The 17,632-nt window shown below is 38.8% G+C and overlaps 1 protein-coding gene across 1 annotated transcript in view; it reads left to right on the top strand.

Annotated features, from left to right (window-relative positions):
- Positions 1 to 17,632, top strand: part of ME1 (malic enzyme 1) — a 182,868-nt gene that overhangs the window by 15,731 nt on the left and 149,505 nt on the right. Inside the window, exon 2 of the mRNA XM_060114418.1 lies at positions 14,857 to 14,990. Within this exon, the coding sequence (XP_059970401.1) occupies positions 14,857 to 14,990 (134 nt within the window). The remainder of the gene's footprint in view (positions 1 to 14,856; positions 14,991 to 17,632) is intronic.

Here is a 17,632-nt window from a genome sequence, read left to right as displayed (position 1 = left end):
GTGTACATAGGTCTGAAGTGGGTCTCTTGTAGATAGCATATATATGGGTCTTGTTTTTGTATCCATTCAGTGAGCCTGTGTCTTTTGGTTGGAGTACTTAATCCATTCACATTTAAGGTAATTATCTATATGTATATTCCTATGACCATTTTCTTAATTGTTTTGGGTTTGTTTTTGTAGGTCCTTTTCTTCTCTTGTGTTTCCCACTGAGAGAAGTTCCTTTAGCATTTGTGGTAGAGCTGGTTTGGTGGTGCTGAATTCTATTAGCTTTTGCTTGTCTGTAGAGCTTTTGATTTCTCCATCGAATCTGAATGAGATCCTTGCCAGGTAGAGTAATCTTGATTGTAGGTTCTTCCCTTTCATCACGTTAAGTATGTCATGCCACTCCCTTCTGGTTTGTAGAGTTTCTGCTGAGAAATCAGCTGTTAACCTTATGGGAGGTTATGTATGTTATTTGTCATTTTTCCCTTGCTGCTTTCAATAATTTTTCTTTGTCTTTAATTTTTGCCAGTTTGATTACTATGTGTCTCAGCATGTTTCTCCTTGGGTTTATCCTGTGTGGGGCTCTTGGCACTTCCTGGAGTTGGGTGGCTATTTCCTTTCCCCATGTTAGGGAAGTTTTCCACTATAATCTCTTCAAATATTTTCTCAGGTCCTTTCTCTTTCTCTTCTCCTTCTGGGACCCCTATAATGTGAATTTTGTTGCATTTAACATTGTCCCAGAAGTTTCTTAGGCTGTCTTCATTTCTTTTTATTCTTTTCTCTTTATTGTTTTCTGCAGCAGTGAATTCCAGCATTCTGTCTTTCAGGTCACTTATCTGTTCTTCTGCCTCTGTTATTCTGCTATTGATTCCTTCTAGTGTGTTTTTCATTTCAGTTATTGTATTATTCATCTCTGTTCTTTAATTCTTCTAGGTCTTTGTTAAATATTTCTTGCATCTTCTCGATCTTTGCCTCCATTCTTTTTCTGAGGTCCTGGATTATCTTCACTATCATTATTCTGAGTTCTTTTTCTGGAAGGTTTCCTATCTCCACTTCGTTTAGTTGTTTTTTGGGGGTTTTATCTTGTTCCTTCATCTGGTACATAGCCCTCTGCCTTTTCATCTTGTCTATCTGTCTGTGAATGTGGTTCCACAGGTTGCAGGATTGTAGTTCTTCTTGCTTCTGCTGTCTGCCCTTTGGTGGGTGAAGGTATCTAAGAGGCTTGTGCAAGTTTCCTGATGGGAGGGACTGGTGGTGGGTAGAGCTGGCTGTTGCTCTGGTGGGCAGAGCTCAGTAAAACTTTAATCTGCTTGTCTGCTGATGGGTGTGGCTGAGTTCCGTCCCTGTTGGTTGTTTGGCATGAGGAGACCCAACCCTGGAGCCTACCTGGGCTCTTTGGTGGGGTTAATGGCTGACTCTGGGAAGGCTCAAGCCATGGAGTACTTCCCAGAACTTCTGCTGCCAGTGTCTTTGTCCTCATGGTGAGACACAGCCAACCCCTGCCTCTGCAGGAGACCCCCCAACACTAGCAGGTGGGTCTGGTTCTGTCTCCCCTGGGGTCACTGCTCCTTCCCCTGGGTCTCGATGCTCACAGTACTTTGTGTGTGCCCTCCAGGAGTGGAGTCTCTGTTTCCCCCAGTCCTGTTGAAGTCCTGCAATCAAATCCCACTAGACTTCAAAGTCTGATTCCCTAGGAATTCTTCCCCATGTTGCCGGACCCCCAGGTTGGTAAGCCTGACATGGGGCTCAGAACCTTCACTCCAGTGGATGGTCTTCTGTGGTATAAGTGTTCTCCAGTTTGTGAGTCACCCACCCAGCAGTTATGGGATTTGATTTTTTTGTGATTTTTGCCCCTCCTACCATCTCATTATGGCTTCTCCTTTTTCTTTGGATGTGGGGTATCTTTTTTGGTGAGTTCCAGTGTCTTCCTGTCGATGGTTGTTCAACAGTTAGTTGTGATTCCCGTTCTCCCGCAAGAGGGAGTGAGAGCACGTCCTTCTACTCCGCCATCTTGAACCAATTCTAGGTTGACAGTTGTTTTCCTTCAACGCTTTAATAATGCCATTCCTCTTTCTCTTGGCCTCCCTTATTTCTGATGAGAAATCTGCAGTCATTTGAAAAGTCATGTGTATGTGATGTCATTTTTCTTTGGCTTATTTGAAGATGTTTTCTTTATTTTTTAGTTTTCAGCAACTTGAACATAATTTTTCTGGGTCTGGATTTCTTTATCTTCTTGGGGTTTGCTGAGCTTCTTGAGTTTTTCAGTTTATGTCTTGTGCTAAAATTGATAAGTTTTTAGCCATTATTTCTCCAAATGTTTTTTTTTTTTTCTCTGCTTTTGGATTCTGTTGAAATATATGTTTGGCCTTTTGGTATTGTCCCACAGGTCTCTGAGGCTCTGACTTTTTTTCAGTCTTTTTTTTCTTTTTTCTTTTCAGATGGTTAATTTCTGATTATCTCTCTTTAAGTTAATTGAGTCTCTGCTCTTATACCTCATTTCTGTTCTTGAGAACATCCAATGAATATTTTATTTCAGTTATTGTATTTTTCAGTTCTGAAATTTCCATTAGGATTTTTATAGCTTTTCTTTCTTGGCCAAGACTTTTTATCTTTCCATTTGTTTCAAAATGTTTGGCCCTTATGGTTTGCGGCATAGTTGCAATAACATTGTAACTCTTCATGTGATAATTCCATTGTATGTGTCATCTGAGGACTGGCGTTTGTCGATTTTTTTCCTTTGAGAATTAACAGTTTCCTGTTTCTTTATATGCTGAATAATTTTTGCATGTATTCTGGATATTTGCATATTAGGAGAATCTAGATTTTGGTTAAATCCTCAAGGGAATGCTGTCCTTTTTAGTTTTTTGCAGCCACTCAACCTGGTTAGGTCAGTTTGAAAGTTGGACTCATCTTCTGTGGCTTGTGGTTCCAGTATCAATTATGTTTTCAAACCCTACTTTGTAGTTCTGCTTGGATCTGTTCATCATGTGCATTGCTTAGTGGCCAGTGTAGGATCTGTGCAGTGGTTTACTCTATAGTTTAGTTCTGAGGTCCTTTGTTAGGCTGTTTAAGATCAGATCTATACATGCATAGCTTAGAGGTGACCTCAGGAGTTTATATACAACTTTACGAGATTACTTTCTTGAGTTTCCTTTTCTCTGTGTTCTTTCTGATACTTTTTGTCTTCTTGAGGTCCCCCCTTTCCAGCCCAGTAGCCAGAAAACTGTGCCTTTAGTTTCCCTGCTCTGTTATGTGTTTCCTCCAGGTGCGTTTGTACCTGGGGCCAAGTTTTACTGGAAGACAGAGAAAAATGCAACAGACATTTGACCCATGATCTTGGGACCATTGCTCCTTTGGTTAAGAAGAATGGTTTTCCTCCCTCAGAATTTTAGACATCTGCAGTGGCTCCTGCCATCCACTATGGGATTGCCTGGGGCTTGGGACTGGAGGGAATGGAAAATAATAGTGAACTTCCCTCCTTGGTGACCTTTAAAAGAGTACCCTTTTCTGATTCTTGGACCAGAAAGAGAAATCTTCGGTTGGCACTCTTTTTGCCTGCACTCAGTTGCATTCCCAGCTTTTGTGCTGCTTTTTTTTTTTTTTTTTTTTTTTTTTTTTTTTTTTTTTGTGATATGCGGGCCTCTCACTGTTGTGGCCTCTCCTGTTGCGGAGCACAGGCTCCGGACGCGCAGGCCCAGCGGCCATGGCTCACAGGCCCAGCCGCTCCGCGGCATGTGGGATCTTCCCTGACGGGGGCACGAACCCATGTCCCCTGCATCGGCAGGCGGACTCTCAACCACTGCGCCACCAGGGAAGCCCTGTGCTGCTTTTTGAGTCAAGGCCAGTTGATTACAGAGGGATATGAAAAAAAAAAGCCAGGTCATACTGGAGGGCAAACTCCAAGAAATGTCACTGATGCTTTGGTGGTACCTTGGATTCTGGTCTTCTTCCCCAGTTCTTTTCCTACCATTTATGCTTCAGAGTTTTCACATGGCTGCTCATTGGATTTAGTGGGAGAGACAAGAAAAAGTATGCTTATACCATCTTGCACAGGACCAGAACCCTTAGATTGTTATTTTAAAGGTGTGAATGTGTGAAACTAAGTCTAACTTAAGATTTTAAGTTTCAGGGGAAAAAAAAATCGAGGAATCAGCTCTCAAATGTTTATTCACATTTTTTTTTGCCCATTTTACTGAGGACATATTTTCTACAGCCAAATAAATATTAGTAATAAAGGTTATTCTGTGGAAAATGGTTCATTTCTATGTAGAGTTCTATGGAAATATTTCTGTATTCTAAGGATTTAGAAAGATGATTGGTTTTTTTTTTTTTTTTTTACATCTATATAGTACTTCACTTCTGTTCCTCTTCATGTTATGATGAAAAAAACACTACAGAAATTACAGTATTCAGTGTTCCTTGGTGGAGGTGGGTTGCAGGGTGGTTATGCTGGTTTGTATTATAGCTTCATCTTTCAACATAGTTGCTCATAGGCCCTGGAATATAGTTACGTATTCTGCAAATAAAGTTTATTGAAGGGATAAATGAGGGATCATTCTTGAAGTCATTCTTATAGCTCTGTTCTACCTTTCAGATGTGGCCATAACCTCTCCACAGGTCACATGCCACTTGAGGGATGTTTATGCTGTTGGGTGTGTGTTGGAGAATCTCTTCCCTTTAGTGAGCATAAGGATGACCAGTGTATCGTTTAGAATTAGACTTTGCTACATATAACAAACAAAAAACAACAAAACAGCAGTGACTCACTTAAGACCTAGCTTATTTCTCTTTCACACATGAAGGAACTTAGAGGTAGACAGTCTGGGGCTGTTTGGTGGGTCCACAGAGTCATCAGGGACGTTGCTGCTCTACCGTCTTCAAGAGCACTTCTTGGTCCTAACCAGCTCTAGGTTTATAGACGTCATATACTCTTTCCAAGCTGGCTGCTGGAAGAAATGAGAGGAACACAAGAAGGCCTCCTTTCCAGTGGAGTCAGCTTTCTTTAAGGAGCCTTTCCCACAATGCACACAGCACTTCTGCTTCCATATCGTTGCTCAGGACTTTGTCACATGACCGCATCTCACTCCAGGGGAGTCTGGAATGGTAGTCTTTCACCTGATACATGACTACCCTACATAATATTAGGATTTTCTTGCTGGGGAGGAAAGGGAGAACAGATGTTACAGTAGGCAACTGGCCGTCTCTGCCCAAGCCACAGCTCCCGGAAACGTAAGGATAGCGATTTAACCGATGTAAATAAGAAATATGATCATCTTATTCTTGGAAAATGAGTTAAATGGTTCTTAATATGTATGAATATCCTTACAGGTTCACTGTATAAAAATAAATATACAAAAATTTGACAAGTTTGTTTCCCTCCCATTTCTGTGCCCCGGCTAGTTGTTTTCCTTTTCTGGAGGCAACTGCTGCTTCTGGTGACCAGGGTTTCCATTATAGACTAGAAATATTCTACAAAGTGTGTTTTAAAATATTGTTTGAAGTGAATTTTCATATGTTACGTTGTCATTGATGTAGGGTATGAATTCCTTAGTGTGGTGGAGAGGAGGTGGGGCATACAGAGAACGGGCGCAGTTGGGGGGATGTGTGTGAATCAGACGGAGTCGTGGGCCCCAGCTGAGTCCATTGTTCGTTGCCTGGTACTCGGAAACTGGTTCTGAAGCATGGCTTTTTCTTTCTTCACTGAGCCACCTTGAGCATCGGGCTTCCTCGGTGTGGGAGTCACAGTACTGTGTGGGGAGTGCTGCCGGCTCCCGGGTAGCATTTTCACGGAACGGCGTAACTCACCAGGAAAACAACAGCGACAACTAGATTTAAGGTTTAAAACTTTACCTCGTCAACAGGGCTTGCCTCTTTCATCATTCTTCCCACAGCTGATGTTTCCTTCACTCTGCTCTCTCCAGGAAGCCACGCGTTTCTGCATCGGGGTTTGTGCCTCTCTTTCCGGCATTACCACCTCCGGCGTTTCAGCTGGTCAACCCCTCCTCTTCTACTTGCCCTTAGATCTCAGTTGAACCTCACTGCTCAGTGAGCTCTTCCTTTTTAACCCTCCAGATGAACTTAGATCTTAAGTTTTGCCTTTTCTTTCCCCCGTACTTATCACATTGTTATTTTAGAGTTATTTGTGTAGCTATTCCTATTATATCCTGTTAAGATCTCTGGACTGCAAACTTCATGAAGCTTTGAACCCCATTTAGCATGTCAGTGTTCCATTGGTTTACTGCCTGTAAGCATTGTGAGCATTCACTCAACAAATACTTGTTGAAAAATATTTGGTGAGCATGCTGATTAATTTTGTATCAACTTGACTGGGCCACTGGGTGCCCAGATGTTTGGTCAGACATTATTTGGGGTATGTCTAGGAGGGTGTCTCTGGATGAGATTAACATTTGAATTGGTAGACTGAGTGAAGCACACTTCCATCCCTCATGTGGGTGGGCCTCATTCAATCAGTTGAAGGCCTGGATAGAACAAAAGGGCTGACCCTCCTGTGAGTAAGAGGGAACCCCTCTTGCTGGATTGCCTACAGGCTGGGACATCAGTTTTTTCCTATCTTTGGACCTGAACTGAATCTTTGGCTCTTTCTGGGTCTTGAACCTACTGGCCTTCACACTAGAACCATACTATTGGCACTGCTGGTTTCTCCAGCCGTTGAACTTGGACTAGACCTACACCATTGGCTCTCGAAGTCTCCAGCCTGCCGACTTCAGATCTGGAGACTTGTTGGCTTCCATAATTGCAATGCCTTATAGTAAATTTCTCCATATGTATGATGTATATTCATACACCCTACTGGCTCTGTTTCTCTGGAGAACCCTGATCAGTACAGTGAGCTTCACAATCTTCCATAAAATAACTCTGAGAGGAGACAAAATGTTTCTGAAAATCTCAACTGTGGATCTGAAGTAAGAAAGCCATCTTGTGGTATTTCTGGGAATATCATGTGAAGTATACATCCCTTAGGACACTGAAGCATAATTCTCTGCAATAGTTCTTAACGTATTTTTTGCCGAAGTCCCCTTTGGAAATTTGGTGAAGTCTGTGACTCCTGAAATCACTGGTTTAAATAAATAGTGTTTTAAGTAAATAGTGTTACAAAAGAAACTGGTTATATTGAAATATAGATATCAGAATATTGAAAAATAAATGTGGGATATTATAAGATATATTCCTCTTTATCAAAGACTTAAATAGCAAGACAATATATTTAAATACGGGCAATTTAAAATAAAATTTTATTTTGTAAAGAGGTCAGTATGAAGGTCATCGATATGACTAGACTGTATGCCTGTTCATGTTATAAAACCACCATATTTTGGGTCTAAAACTACTGTAATTTCAAAGTGATGATAAACATAAATGATATTTCAAGATACATGCCACAGATGTAATGTGATATGAAAATATTTGTTATTTCTATTTATGACATAATCACAGGAACTACTACTATTTCTCTTGTCTTCTCCCTTCTTTTATAATGGAAGGAAACACTACATTTCATACAGTTAGTGAGAAAAGATGTCCACATTTAAAGATTCCTGAATTATACCCACTGATTCCTTGAGGGTCTGTGATTATTAGGTCCTTGGACCTCAGGTTCAGAACCTTTGGTAGGGATCTAAATTGGAGCTTCACAAAAAGTACCGACAGGGTCTCTAAAAACTGATTCTTAAATTCAGGAGTTTTCTGACAATACCAAGAATGTGAAGAATTAAAGTCAGTATTTACTTAGCTCCTGTATATTCATGGTTTTGTTTTAAAAGTTATTATTAGTAACTCACACATTTTTATCAATATAATACTTTATAATTCACATAGGATGCAAAAATATCTGGTCTCATTTTATCCTCTCAACAACCAAACGAGACACACGTATCATGCACATACACTGTGTGTTCCGTATGTTTGATGACTCCTATTGAGTAGTTGCACAAGTTGAGGAGAGTCTGCATTTAACCCCAAGCACTTTAAGTACCTGCTCAAAATCATAGTGTTAAATAATATCTGCCTGGGAATCAAACTTGGGTCTGAATCCAGATAGTATGCTTTATAGACTTATATTGCCATGAATTCATATTTGCTAGTGAATTATGTGTGTAAATTTAAAGTGTATGGATTAATGGAACCTATAATATATTCAAAATATACTAGACAGCTGCCTACAACAAAGAATTATCTAGACCAAAATGTCACTGGTGCTGAGGTTGAGAAACCCTTGTTTAGATGAAGGTACTTTAAAAAAATCCCCACAAACTCTAGCACTTAGGCTGACAGGTAGAAGTGTCTTTTTGTCATACCAAGTTGATCTTGAATGCCTGGTTCAAAGTCATTTTAAAAAGCTGTTACAAGTGATTAATTTAATAAAATAATCTAATGAAAGCGCAATTGTTATTTGAGAGATTTCAAATCGTGAGCACTCTGTATTAGTGCACATACTAAAAAAATTTAGTTTGAATTTGAATTAGGCGTGTTGGTTATTCAAAATAGAGCTACAGAGAACTGAACCACATGAAACTGAAAAGTTGTTTCAGATCCATATATTTATCCATTTGTTTATTTAAAATTGATTGAGGCACTGCTCCATCCTGATGTTGGATTAGGTGCTGTTATACAGATATGAATAGCATAGTGCCTGTCCTCCAGAAGCACCTAGATCTCTGGGTGAAATAGTAGTTAAACAGAAATAATGAAATATGGGAAGTTCCATGATAGAAGTACGTGGTGCTGTAGGAGAACATTGGAGGACACCTCCCTAACCCAGAGAGAAGGAGGAAGGCCACCATTCAGGAATCGGCCAGGGTCATTTACAAATTCATGTGTAATTTAATTGGTAACTCAGTGTATTGAATTGCTGTCTACTTTGAGGCTGTAGATTCTTCTGCTACCTCAGAGGGGGAGGAAATCAAATGAAGACCCAATAGACAGTTATCTTGTGGTCCTGATCTTTCTGGTTCACTGTCTTGAGTATTCGCTTTCCATATTATCATAGGCATATTTAGAGGGTTTTGTCTGAGTCACATGTATAATATATTTGTTAGAATAGCGTAAATGTCCATGTGATTACTAGAGACTCTTCTGGCGATGGGTATTACCCATTTGGTTTGGATTATTCATATACATTTCAATCCATGATCTTAGACTTGGTTTTATCGTTTGTGTACATTGATAGTTTCAATAGTTTATTAAGAATTACCAGTCTGCTTACTTAACAGGGACTTTTCTCTACTGTGAAATTTGCCTTAAAACTTCTTTGAGAGCAATAGAACTCCATCCTGCTGAAAGGATTTTGAAACCTTATTAATGATTTTAAGACTTATGTTTGGAAAATGTAGTGTTGACATTGATGGTTAACAATTTCTCAGCCTTATAAGGAATCTATAAAGTTCTGACTTTTAAGTTAGAAATACTTGAACTAATTAAACATCTCATCTGATATTTTAAAAATCCTTTTGCTCTCTTAGGTAGAGGTGTTCTTTCTTTTTTAAAATTGGGCAAACATCACTTAAACTACAATGTAGTTATACTTGCTTATATCCTGTAATACCTAGATGAAATAAGTTTGGGGTGTTGTACAATTATGATATTTTCTTATAAGTTTTAGGGTATCTAGGGCCAAGTGTATTTTAGATATATTTTTATAATCATTACTTATATCAGTTTAAATTACTTTATATCAGATATCTGTAAGAATTAATTGCTATGTAATAAAGCCAACTATTTTTTCTTAAAGATGTTAATATATTATTGATTTTAAATAATTGATTTTTCTGTCTCTTAAAGGAGACTATTACCAGAGAACTTGATTGCACAGCTGAATGCATTCAAAATAATCATGATTATTTTTCTGATGTAAACTTTACCTTGGAAATGTATATTCCATCTGGCTGATGGTTTTTTTGAAGAAATGAGATTGTATACCACCAGTAAAATTTTAAAAGTTATTATCTATGTTGTCAATTAGAATTTAAAAAAAAAATCAATTTCAAAGAATAATTTTTGGCAATCTGGAAGACTTGGGGGAACGAACCATTCAGTAGAATGTGTCCAGGCAAATGTCCAATATCTCTTCTCATTCTATAGATATGAAATATGCACGTAAACTATGTTAATACATTTGAAATTGTTATATTTAAAACTAAAGCTCAACTTGATGTCTTTATTTCAGAACAATAAATAATAAAAATGTAAAGGTCTCTCCTTTCGTACTCTTTACATATAAATAATTTCTCCCCAAAATTACTGTCAACAAAATTCTAAAACATTTTTTCATAAGACCTTTTAGGACAGATATGCCATATTATCTGTAATGTCACATTTATCGAATCTGTATGTAGTTCAGTCAAAATCATAAATTATGAAAAAAATTTGGAAAAGAAATCGAAGACAAATTAGCTTTTAAAAAAGGTATTTTAAAATTTGGAATGTGAAATGCATCCATAATTTGCTAAGCAAACTTTAAGTCATTTTAATTATATTCTTTTTCAAATAAGGAGCTAATTAGCTGCTGAATTGATTTTTTTATAGAACCTAATAAAATTTAGCACAGTGAAATTCACTCTTTCTGGTGTATTCTTCTCTTAGTTTTGACAAGTGTACAATGTTGTGTAACCAGTGCCACAATCAAGAAAAGTTCCACCACCTCGAAAATATTCCCTCGTGCTGCCCCTTTGTAGTCAACTCTTCTCTCCACTCCCCGACCCGAGAACTGATCTTTTTAATCCTTATAATTTTGCTGCTTCCAGAATCTCAAATAAATGAAACCATGCAGTATGTAACCTTTTGAGTCTGGCTCCTTTCATTAGTATAATGCATTTGCAGTTCATCTATGTTTCTTGTTTCAGTAGTTTTTCTTTTTTTTTTTTTTTACTATTGAGTAATATTCTTGTGTACCAATGTAGCTTAGTTGTTTCAGGTTTTTTGTGATTATTTCTTTCCACTGTCTTTTCTACTTCTTTAAACCTTCTTTCTTCACTTTTCTGCTTTGTCTTCTCCGAAACATATAATAGCAACTGTATAGTTATAGCAAATCAGTAATTGATTAATGATTTCTTAATGATTAATGTGTTAATCCAACACATTTTTTGTTGATCACCTACAAAGTGACGGGTATTATTCTGGACACTAGGGATTCACTGGTTGAATAAAACATACAAACATCTCTGTCCTAATGTGATTATGGCTTCAAACATTAAAATTAATGAATTCTGTTATCATAATGCATTACCATACGTGTAGAGATTATCTTAAAGATTTTTGTGATTTAGGTAATGTTTTCCTTTTTGCCATTCAGCTTGATTATTTTTAGTCATTATACAGGGAAAAAAGAAAAACTACTGAAGTTTGTTGGAAACATTAAAGACTGTTAGTGTGGAATATAGATCCTATTTGTTCTGTTTTTATGGCAATAGTTTCTAATAAATTACTCAGGACAAAGTTTCTTTCTCAGTTATGTTTGCTCTGTGCAAACATGGTTTCTAATATAAGTCTCCTGTTATGCCAGGAATTTTGTTTTCATTTTTGCTTGAGAGTCTCAGTTTTCTCAAGAAGATATACATAGATTAATTAGTAGAGTCTAGAAGAATAGTTGTCCTGTTTGTTGCCCTCAGCAGTGAAACAACATACCATTCTGCTGTCTAGGGATCCAGTCCAAAAGGTTTTTTAAGGAGGAAGGAAAGTAAAAGAAAGAAAAAGAGAAAAACAGGGTTGAACCTAGAGTGTATGAGAACACTTTTAGGTAATTAGAATTATAGGTGATCTGGAAACCTAATATATGTATAGCTAAGCTTTTCAACTACATAAAAGACTTAGTAGAAGTCATTTGAAAGTTAGAACCTGCATGTGTACTTTGGATACACTGTCCTTTGTTGGATAGGCCCTGCAGGAGAACCCTAAGGTAAAAATTCTTTGAAACAGGTATATGTTACCTCAACTTTTTAATAAGGAGAATGTATTAAGTTAGGCTGTCACTGTCAAATTTTAGATGTAACTGACCTGTTTATAAATTTCTACAAAATATATTAATATGTCTCTGTTAGTATGAAAAAATGCAATAGAGAGCCAGGATTATTACATTATTCAAAATTCAACTTATTGTTTCTCTGAATACTTTTTGGGAAGCTGCTGGTTGGTAGGAATCACATTGATGTGTCATTCTTAAAACTGCCGTATATATTTAACATTTTTCAGGGGTTTTAAGATTTAAGTTTACATATTCATTGATTTTTAAAAAATTCACAGAGTAGTAATAGGATATGAATCCAGTCATAGGACTTTAACTCTTTAACTTGGCCCAGTTCTTCAGATTTCTAAGCCCTAGTGGTTTGTTTGTTTTTGTCTAAGAGTTGAATTGGTACTTTAGTGTGTGTTGGAAAATTTGGCTAACAGCCTATGGGAGTTTGTAGTTACTAAACATCAAAGAATATAGCAAGAGATATCCAGGTGGCGTTATCATTTACATGGCATAAGGTATGGTAAACCTGTTAGACTGAGGAATTGTTTCAGACCAAACATTGGAAAATTCATGTAAAAAGACTGGCTAATGACACCAATAAATGAGTTATTGCCATTATAAAGTGAAAGAACGAGCATATGTTAGTACTTCCAATAATGAGCCTTATTCTCAGAATATCGATATTTTGATTATTATTTTTACAGGCAGATTTTCAAGGGCATAACATTCAAAAGTTTGCTGCTTCTTCACATATATTCATATGTTTTTGAGACTTTAACTTCAGCCTAGCTTTTTTCCCATTTTTAATTTCCAAGTTTTCATTTCAAGCTAGAGAAAAGTCTATTGTTTTCTTTTTCAAATACATTACTGTATATAATTCTGCTTCATTTCTAGGAAGCAGACATTTTACATTATATCTTTATATTTTAAAGTATTTTACTTTATGTCCTTATAAAAAGTTTTACTTTATATCTTTATAACAAGTTGTACCTTTAGCAGGTGAAGTATGCCTTCCATTTTGTAGATTCCTTTTTCACAAAAACATCCCTTTCTGGTTACTTTAAATTTTAAATGTACTTTTACCAGGCTTGATAGGCTAATCAGTTTCCTGAGCAGCAGTTCTAATGTTTTTAAAATTTTAATGTAAGTCTCTAAAATATTTAAAACTTTCTATTTTGTTTATCTTGCACATTACTGAGGTCTAATTATGTCAGTTACTGTTCTGAGCACTAGGGAGAAAGCAGTGAAAAAAAACCAGACAAAATTCTCTGACCTTGTGGGGTTTGCATTCTGGTGGGGACACAAACCACAAATGAAAAAGAAAATAGCATGGAAGGGTTCTAGCAACACCGCAGTGTCTCCTGGTGCGGACGGGGACTCCAGGCAGAGGATAGAGAGGCTGCGTTGGTCCGCTGTGCTCCAGGCATCTGGGAGGGAGTGATGGCACCAGGCAGGGCTGGACACCCTGGATTATCCTCTCGGAGGGGGACCATCCTGCTGCTGTCCACATGTAGTAGAACTCCAGAGGACTTCCGGCTGGGCATGTAGTGGGGCTTTTGTAGTGAAGGAGTGGCTGCTGGTGGAGCCAAACATCTTGGAAACAGGCACCAGCCGTGCCAATAGCACGTGGAGCAAACCCGCCCATCATCACATTGGGGCCAGACCCAAAGCAGTCAGTCTAATCGAAGAAGCGTCTTGGGCTTCAGTATCTCCAGGGAGATCCTAATCTTCCAGATTAATGACTACTGGGTTTATCTGCTATTACTTCCCCTCGTATTATATCCTGGCCAGTCTCCTAGGTCCATTCTGGGTTTTTGTGTGCACTCATCAGTTCTATTTTGTTTGCTTGTTTTTGAGCCTCAGAGTTCGTAAGCTGTTGTTTTTTACAGTCGGTGTTTGTGTAAACAGATGATGTAGGTATAATAATAAGGCTCGAATGGACTTACTGGGTGAGTCTGGAAAGGCTTTAGAGAGGAGGGAGTGTTTGAGGTATGGCTTGAAAAGAGAGAAGCAGGGAAGGAAGACATTCTTGACTGTGGTATAGTGTAAGAAGAAAGGGGTGCGGCATGTCCAGGCAATGGTGAGAAGTTTTGTGTAACTAGGAGTGTATATAATTAGTGGGAGATAGCTTGGGAGAGGAGTGTTGGAAAAGGTACCTCGGAATCATAGATAAGGCGTCTCCTGACCTATTTTATACATAGAAACACAGCAGGGGACTTCCCTGGTGGTCCAGGGGTTAAGAATCGGTCTTGCAATGCAGGGGACACTGGTTTGATCCTTGGTCGGGGAACTAAGATCACACGTTGCAGGGCAACTAAGCCTGTGCACCGCAACTACTGAGCCCATGCGCTCTGTAGCCTGCACGCCACATCTAGAGAGGAGCCCATGCACTGCAACAAAGAGCCCGCACGCCAGAACGAAAGATCCCGTGTGCCGCAACTAAGATCTGATGCAACCAACCAACCAAGCAACCAACCAACCAACCAACCAACAAATAAATAAATAAATAAAAGAAACACAGCAGGTCGTAGGTGACCTACTCCTGTTCATCATTTAAAAACCTTTTGTAATAACTACTATTCATTTTTAAATTTAATGGTACTAATACTGATAATTATGTCTTCTTTCATTCGCGTGGCTTCAGATAATTTCCTCCTATCCATTGCCTGATTTTATCTTAACATTATCTAAGTGACACAGATCTGAAAATATTATCCTAATATTTAAAGGTGAGGAAAGTGAGGTTTGAAGAGATTACATGGTTTACTCAGTCACATGGCTATGCTTGGAGGGATGCCAGATCTTCTGATTTTCAATTCCATATACTTGTTGGATTTATTTGGTGTGTAGATATGTGTTTTGTCCTTTTCCCCCCTTGAATTATCACGTTTTCCTTTTCTCCATAGGACTTGGCTTTTACCCTGGAAGAGAGACAGCTATTGAACATTCATGGATTATTGCCACCTTGCTTCATCAGCCAGGATATCCAGGTCCTTAGAGTAATTAAGAATTTCGAGCATCTGAACTCTGATTTTGACAGGTAACATGTTCCTGAAGGTGATTTTTATATGTCTCATAAGCAGCTGTCTAGTTTATTTTTTATCAGATGAGAAAGTTTAAATATTTAGTGCTTTGGAAAGAGTAGCCAACTTTGAGGAGGATTTGCCTGTAAATACAATGATGTTTTGTAAAAAATTTACCCTCTGTAGGAACATCTGAACAAATTAAAATTTTCTAAACTGTATCCTCAGAAAGACAACTTTTCTCTTGTGATAAAGTTGTTGCTATGAAGGTGAATTACTAGGAAATGCCATTCCAAACTAGGTGAAAGTGGCTTTGAATCAGACACTAAGTACATTGTAGGTGAAAGTGCACTTTTTCATCTTCCAAGCGTGGTTCCGACACTTTTGTGAATTTAGGTCACTTACTTTGTTTAGAACCCAGTTTCCATGTCTCTACAAAGATAAAGGTAACAGAGATAAAGGTACCCTTGGGAATTAGCTAGCCCTAAGTTGAAATTCTGGCTGTATCTCACTAGAGCAAACCACTACACCCACTGCCATGACCATTGCATGTGCCTTGCCCTCTGCTTTTGACGCTGCCTTTTCATATTAAGGTGTTAGACCCACCTACACCTCAGTTTTTCCATTTGTGGGTTGAAGAGAATAATAGTTATTTGAAAATACTGTTGCGAAGGTTAGAAGAGAGAGCTAGCCCAGTACCTAGTAAGTCTTCGTATTAGTCAGGGTTCTCCAGAGAAATAGAACAGATAGGATGTGTGTGTGTGTGTGTGTGTGTGTGTGTGTGTGTGTGTGTACACATACACATAATGAGAGGGAGGGAGAGGGAGGGAGAGAGAGGGAGAGAGAGGGAGGGGTTTATTGATTGATTGATTGATTTTGATTTCAAAGAATTGGCTCAAGTGATTATGGAGGCTTGGTCAGTCCTAAATCTCCAGTTGGAGCCCCAGGGAAGAGCTGCAGTTCAAGTCCAAAGGCAGTCTGCTGGCGGAATTCTTTTTTTGCTCTGGCATTGGAGGGAAGGCCAGTCTTTGTTCTATTAAGGTTTTCAGTTGATTGGATGAGGCTCACACACATTATAGAAGGTAATCTGCTTTATTCAAAATACGCCAATTTAAATGTGAATCTCATACAAAAACTGCCTTCACAGAAACATCCAGAATAGTGGACCAAATATCTGGGTGCTGTGTCCTAGCCAAGTTGACACATAAAACTAACCACTCCTTTTCAACTTGGCATCCATGCACGTCTCCTTAAACCAAACTGAATCTCTGCATAAAGACAATAAAAAGTCCTACCTCTGCCTAACATGATAGAACTATCCCAGGTACAACCGAAAACACACTAACTCTTTCCCCAGAAGAGGATGTGAAGCCCTTGGTGATATTTACCTTTCTCCTTGATATCTCTTGACTTCAATTCTATGATGTAAAGTTAACTATACAGTTGACCCTTGGGGACTTCCCTGGTGGCACAGTGGTTAGGAATCCAGCTGCCAATGCGGGGAAATGGGTTCAAACCCTGGTCTGGGAAGATCCCACATGCCTCAGAGCAGCAAAGCCCGTGCACCACGACTACTGAGCCTGAGCTCTAGAGCCTGTACTCCGCAACAAGAGAAGCCACCGCAATGAGAAGCCCACGCACCACAATGAAGAGTAGGCCCCGCTCGCCACAGCTGGAGAGAGCCTGCATGCAGCGATGAAAAAAAGACCTAATGCAGCCCAAAATAAATATAATAAATAAATAAATATATTTTAAAAAAAGTACAGTTGACCCTTGAACAACATGGGTTTGAACTGTGCAGGTCCACTTACATTTGGATTTTTTTGATAAATGCATCCTACAGTACTACATAATCTGTAGTTGATTGAATCAAATGAGGAACTACAGATATGGAGGGCCAACTATAAGGTTATATGTGGATTTTTGACTATGTGGGAGTCGGCACCCCAATCTCCACATTGTTTGGGGTCAACTGTGTTTAAATACTATGATATAAACTCAGTACATCTTAGGTTACATGATAAAGGGATAAGAGAGGAAAAAATTATATTTGTCTACATATATTTGTATATATATATTATAAATATATATATATATATTTATATACACATACACGCAAACATATTCATAACCAAATAAGGAAGGACACACATGGTGATTACAGTCCTCAGTTCTGTAACTGGTCACGTGATCAGAGCTGGTATTTATGACTACCTTCTGCCCCTACCCATTTCACGCTTCGTTTGCCTTCAGCCAATACCTCAGCCAGTCTTTTTTTTTTTTTTTTTTTTGCGGTACACGGGCCTCCCATTGTTGTGGCCTTTCCCGTTGCGGAGCACAGGCTCCGGACGCGCAGGCCCAACGGCCATGGCTCACGGGCCCAGCCGCTCCGCGGCATGTGGGATCTTCCCAGACCGGGGCATGAACCCGTGTCCACTGCATCAGCAGGCAGACTCTCAACCACTGCGCCACCAGGGAAGCCTCTCAGCCAGTCTTGACTCCTTACCTGGTAGAGCGAGCCAAGTCTTTAATTCTGGAGGGTCTGGGCCGTTAGTAGTCCTGTCTGAATTGGGTTGTTGTAGTTTCCCATTGACTTTAATCATGTAGACCCCCTAATGTATCTCTGGTATTCCAGACACCCTCTTCCTTACCTCCATTA

The sequence above is a fragment of the Mesoplodon densirostris genome, chromosome 12 (genome assembly GCF_025265405.1).
Source record: "Mesoplodon densirostris isolate mMesDen1 chromosome 12, mMesDen1 primary haplotype, whole genome shotgun sequence".
NCBI classification, from domain to species: Eukaryota; Metazoa; Chordata; class Mammalia; order Artiodactyla; family Ziphiidae; genus Mesoplodon; species Mesoplodon densirostris.
Note: the sequence above shows the minus strand (reverse complement) of the source record. Positions and strands in the feature narration are given on the sequence as shown.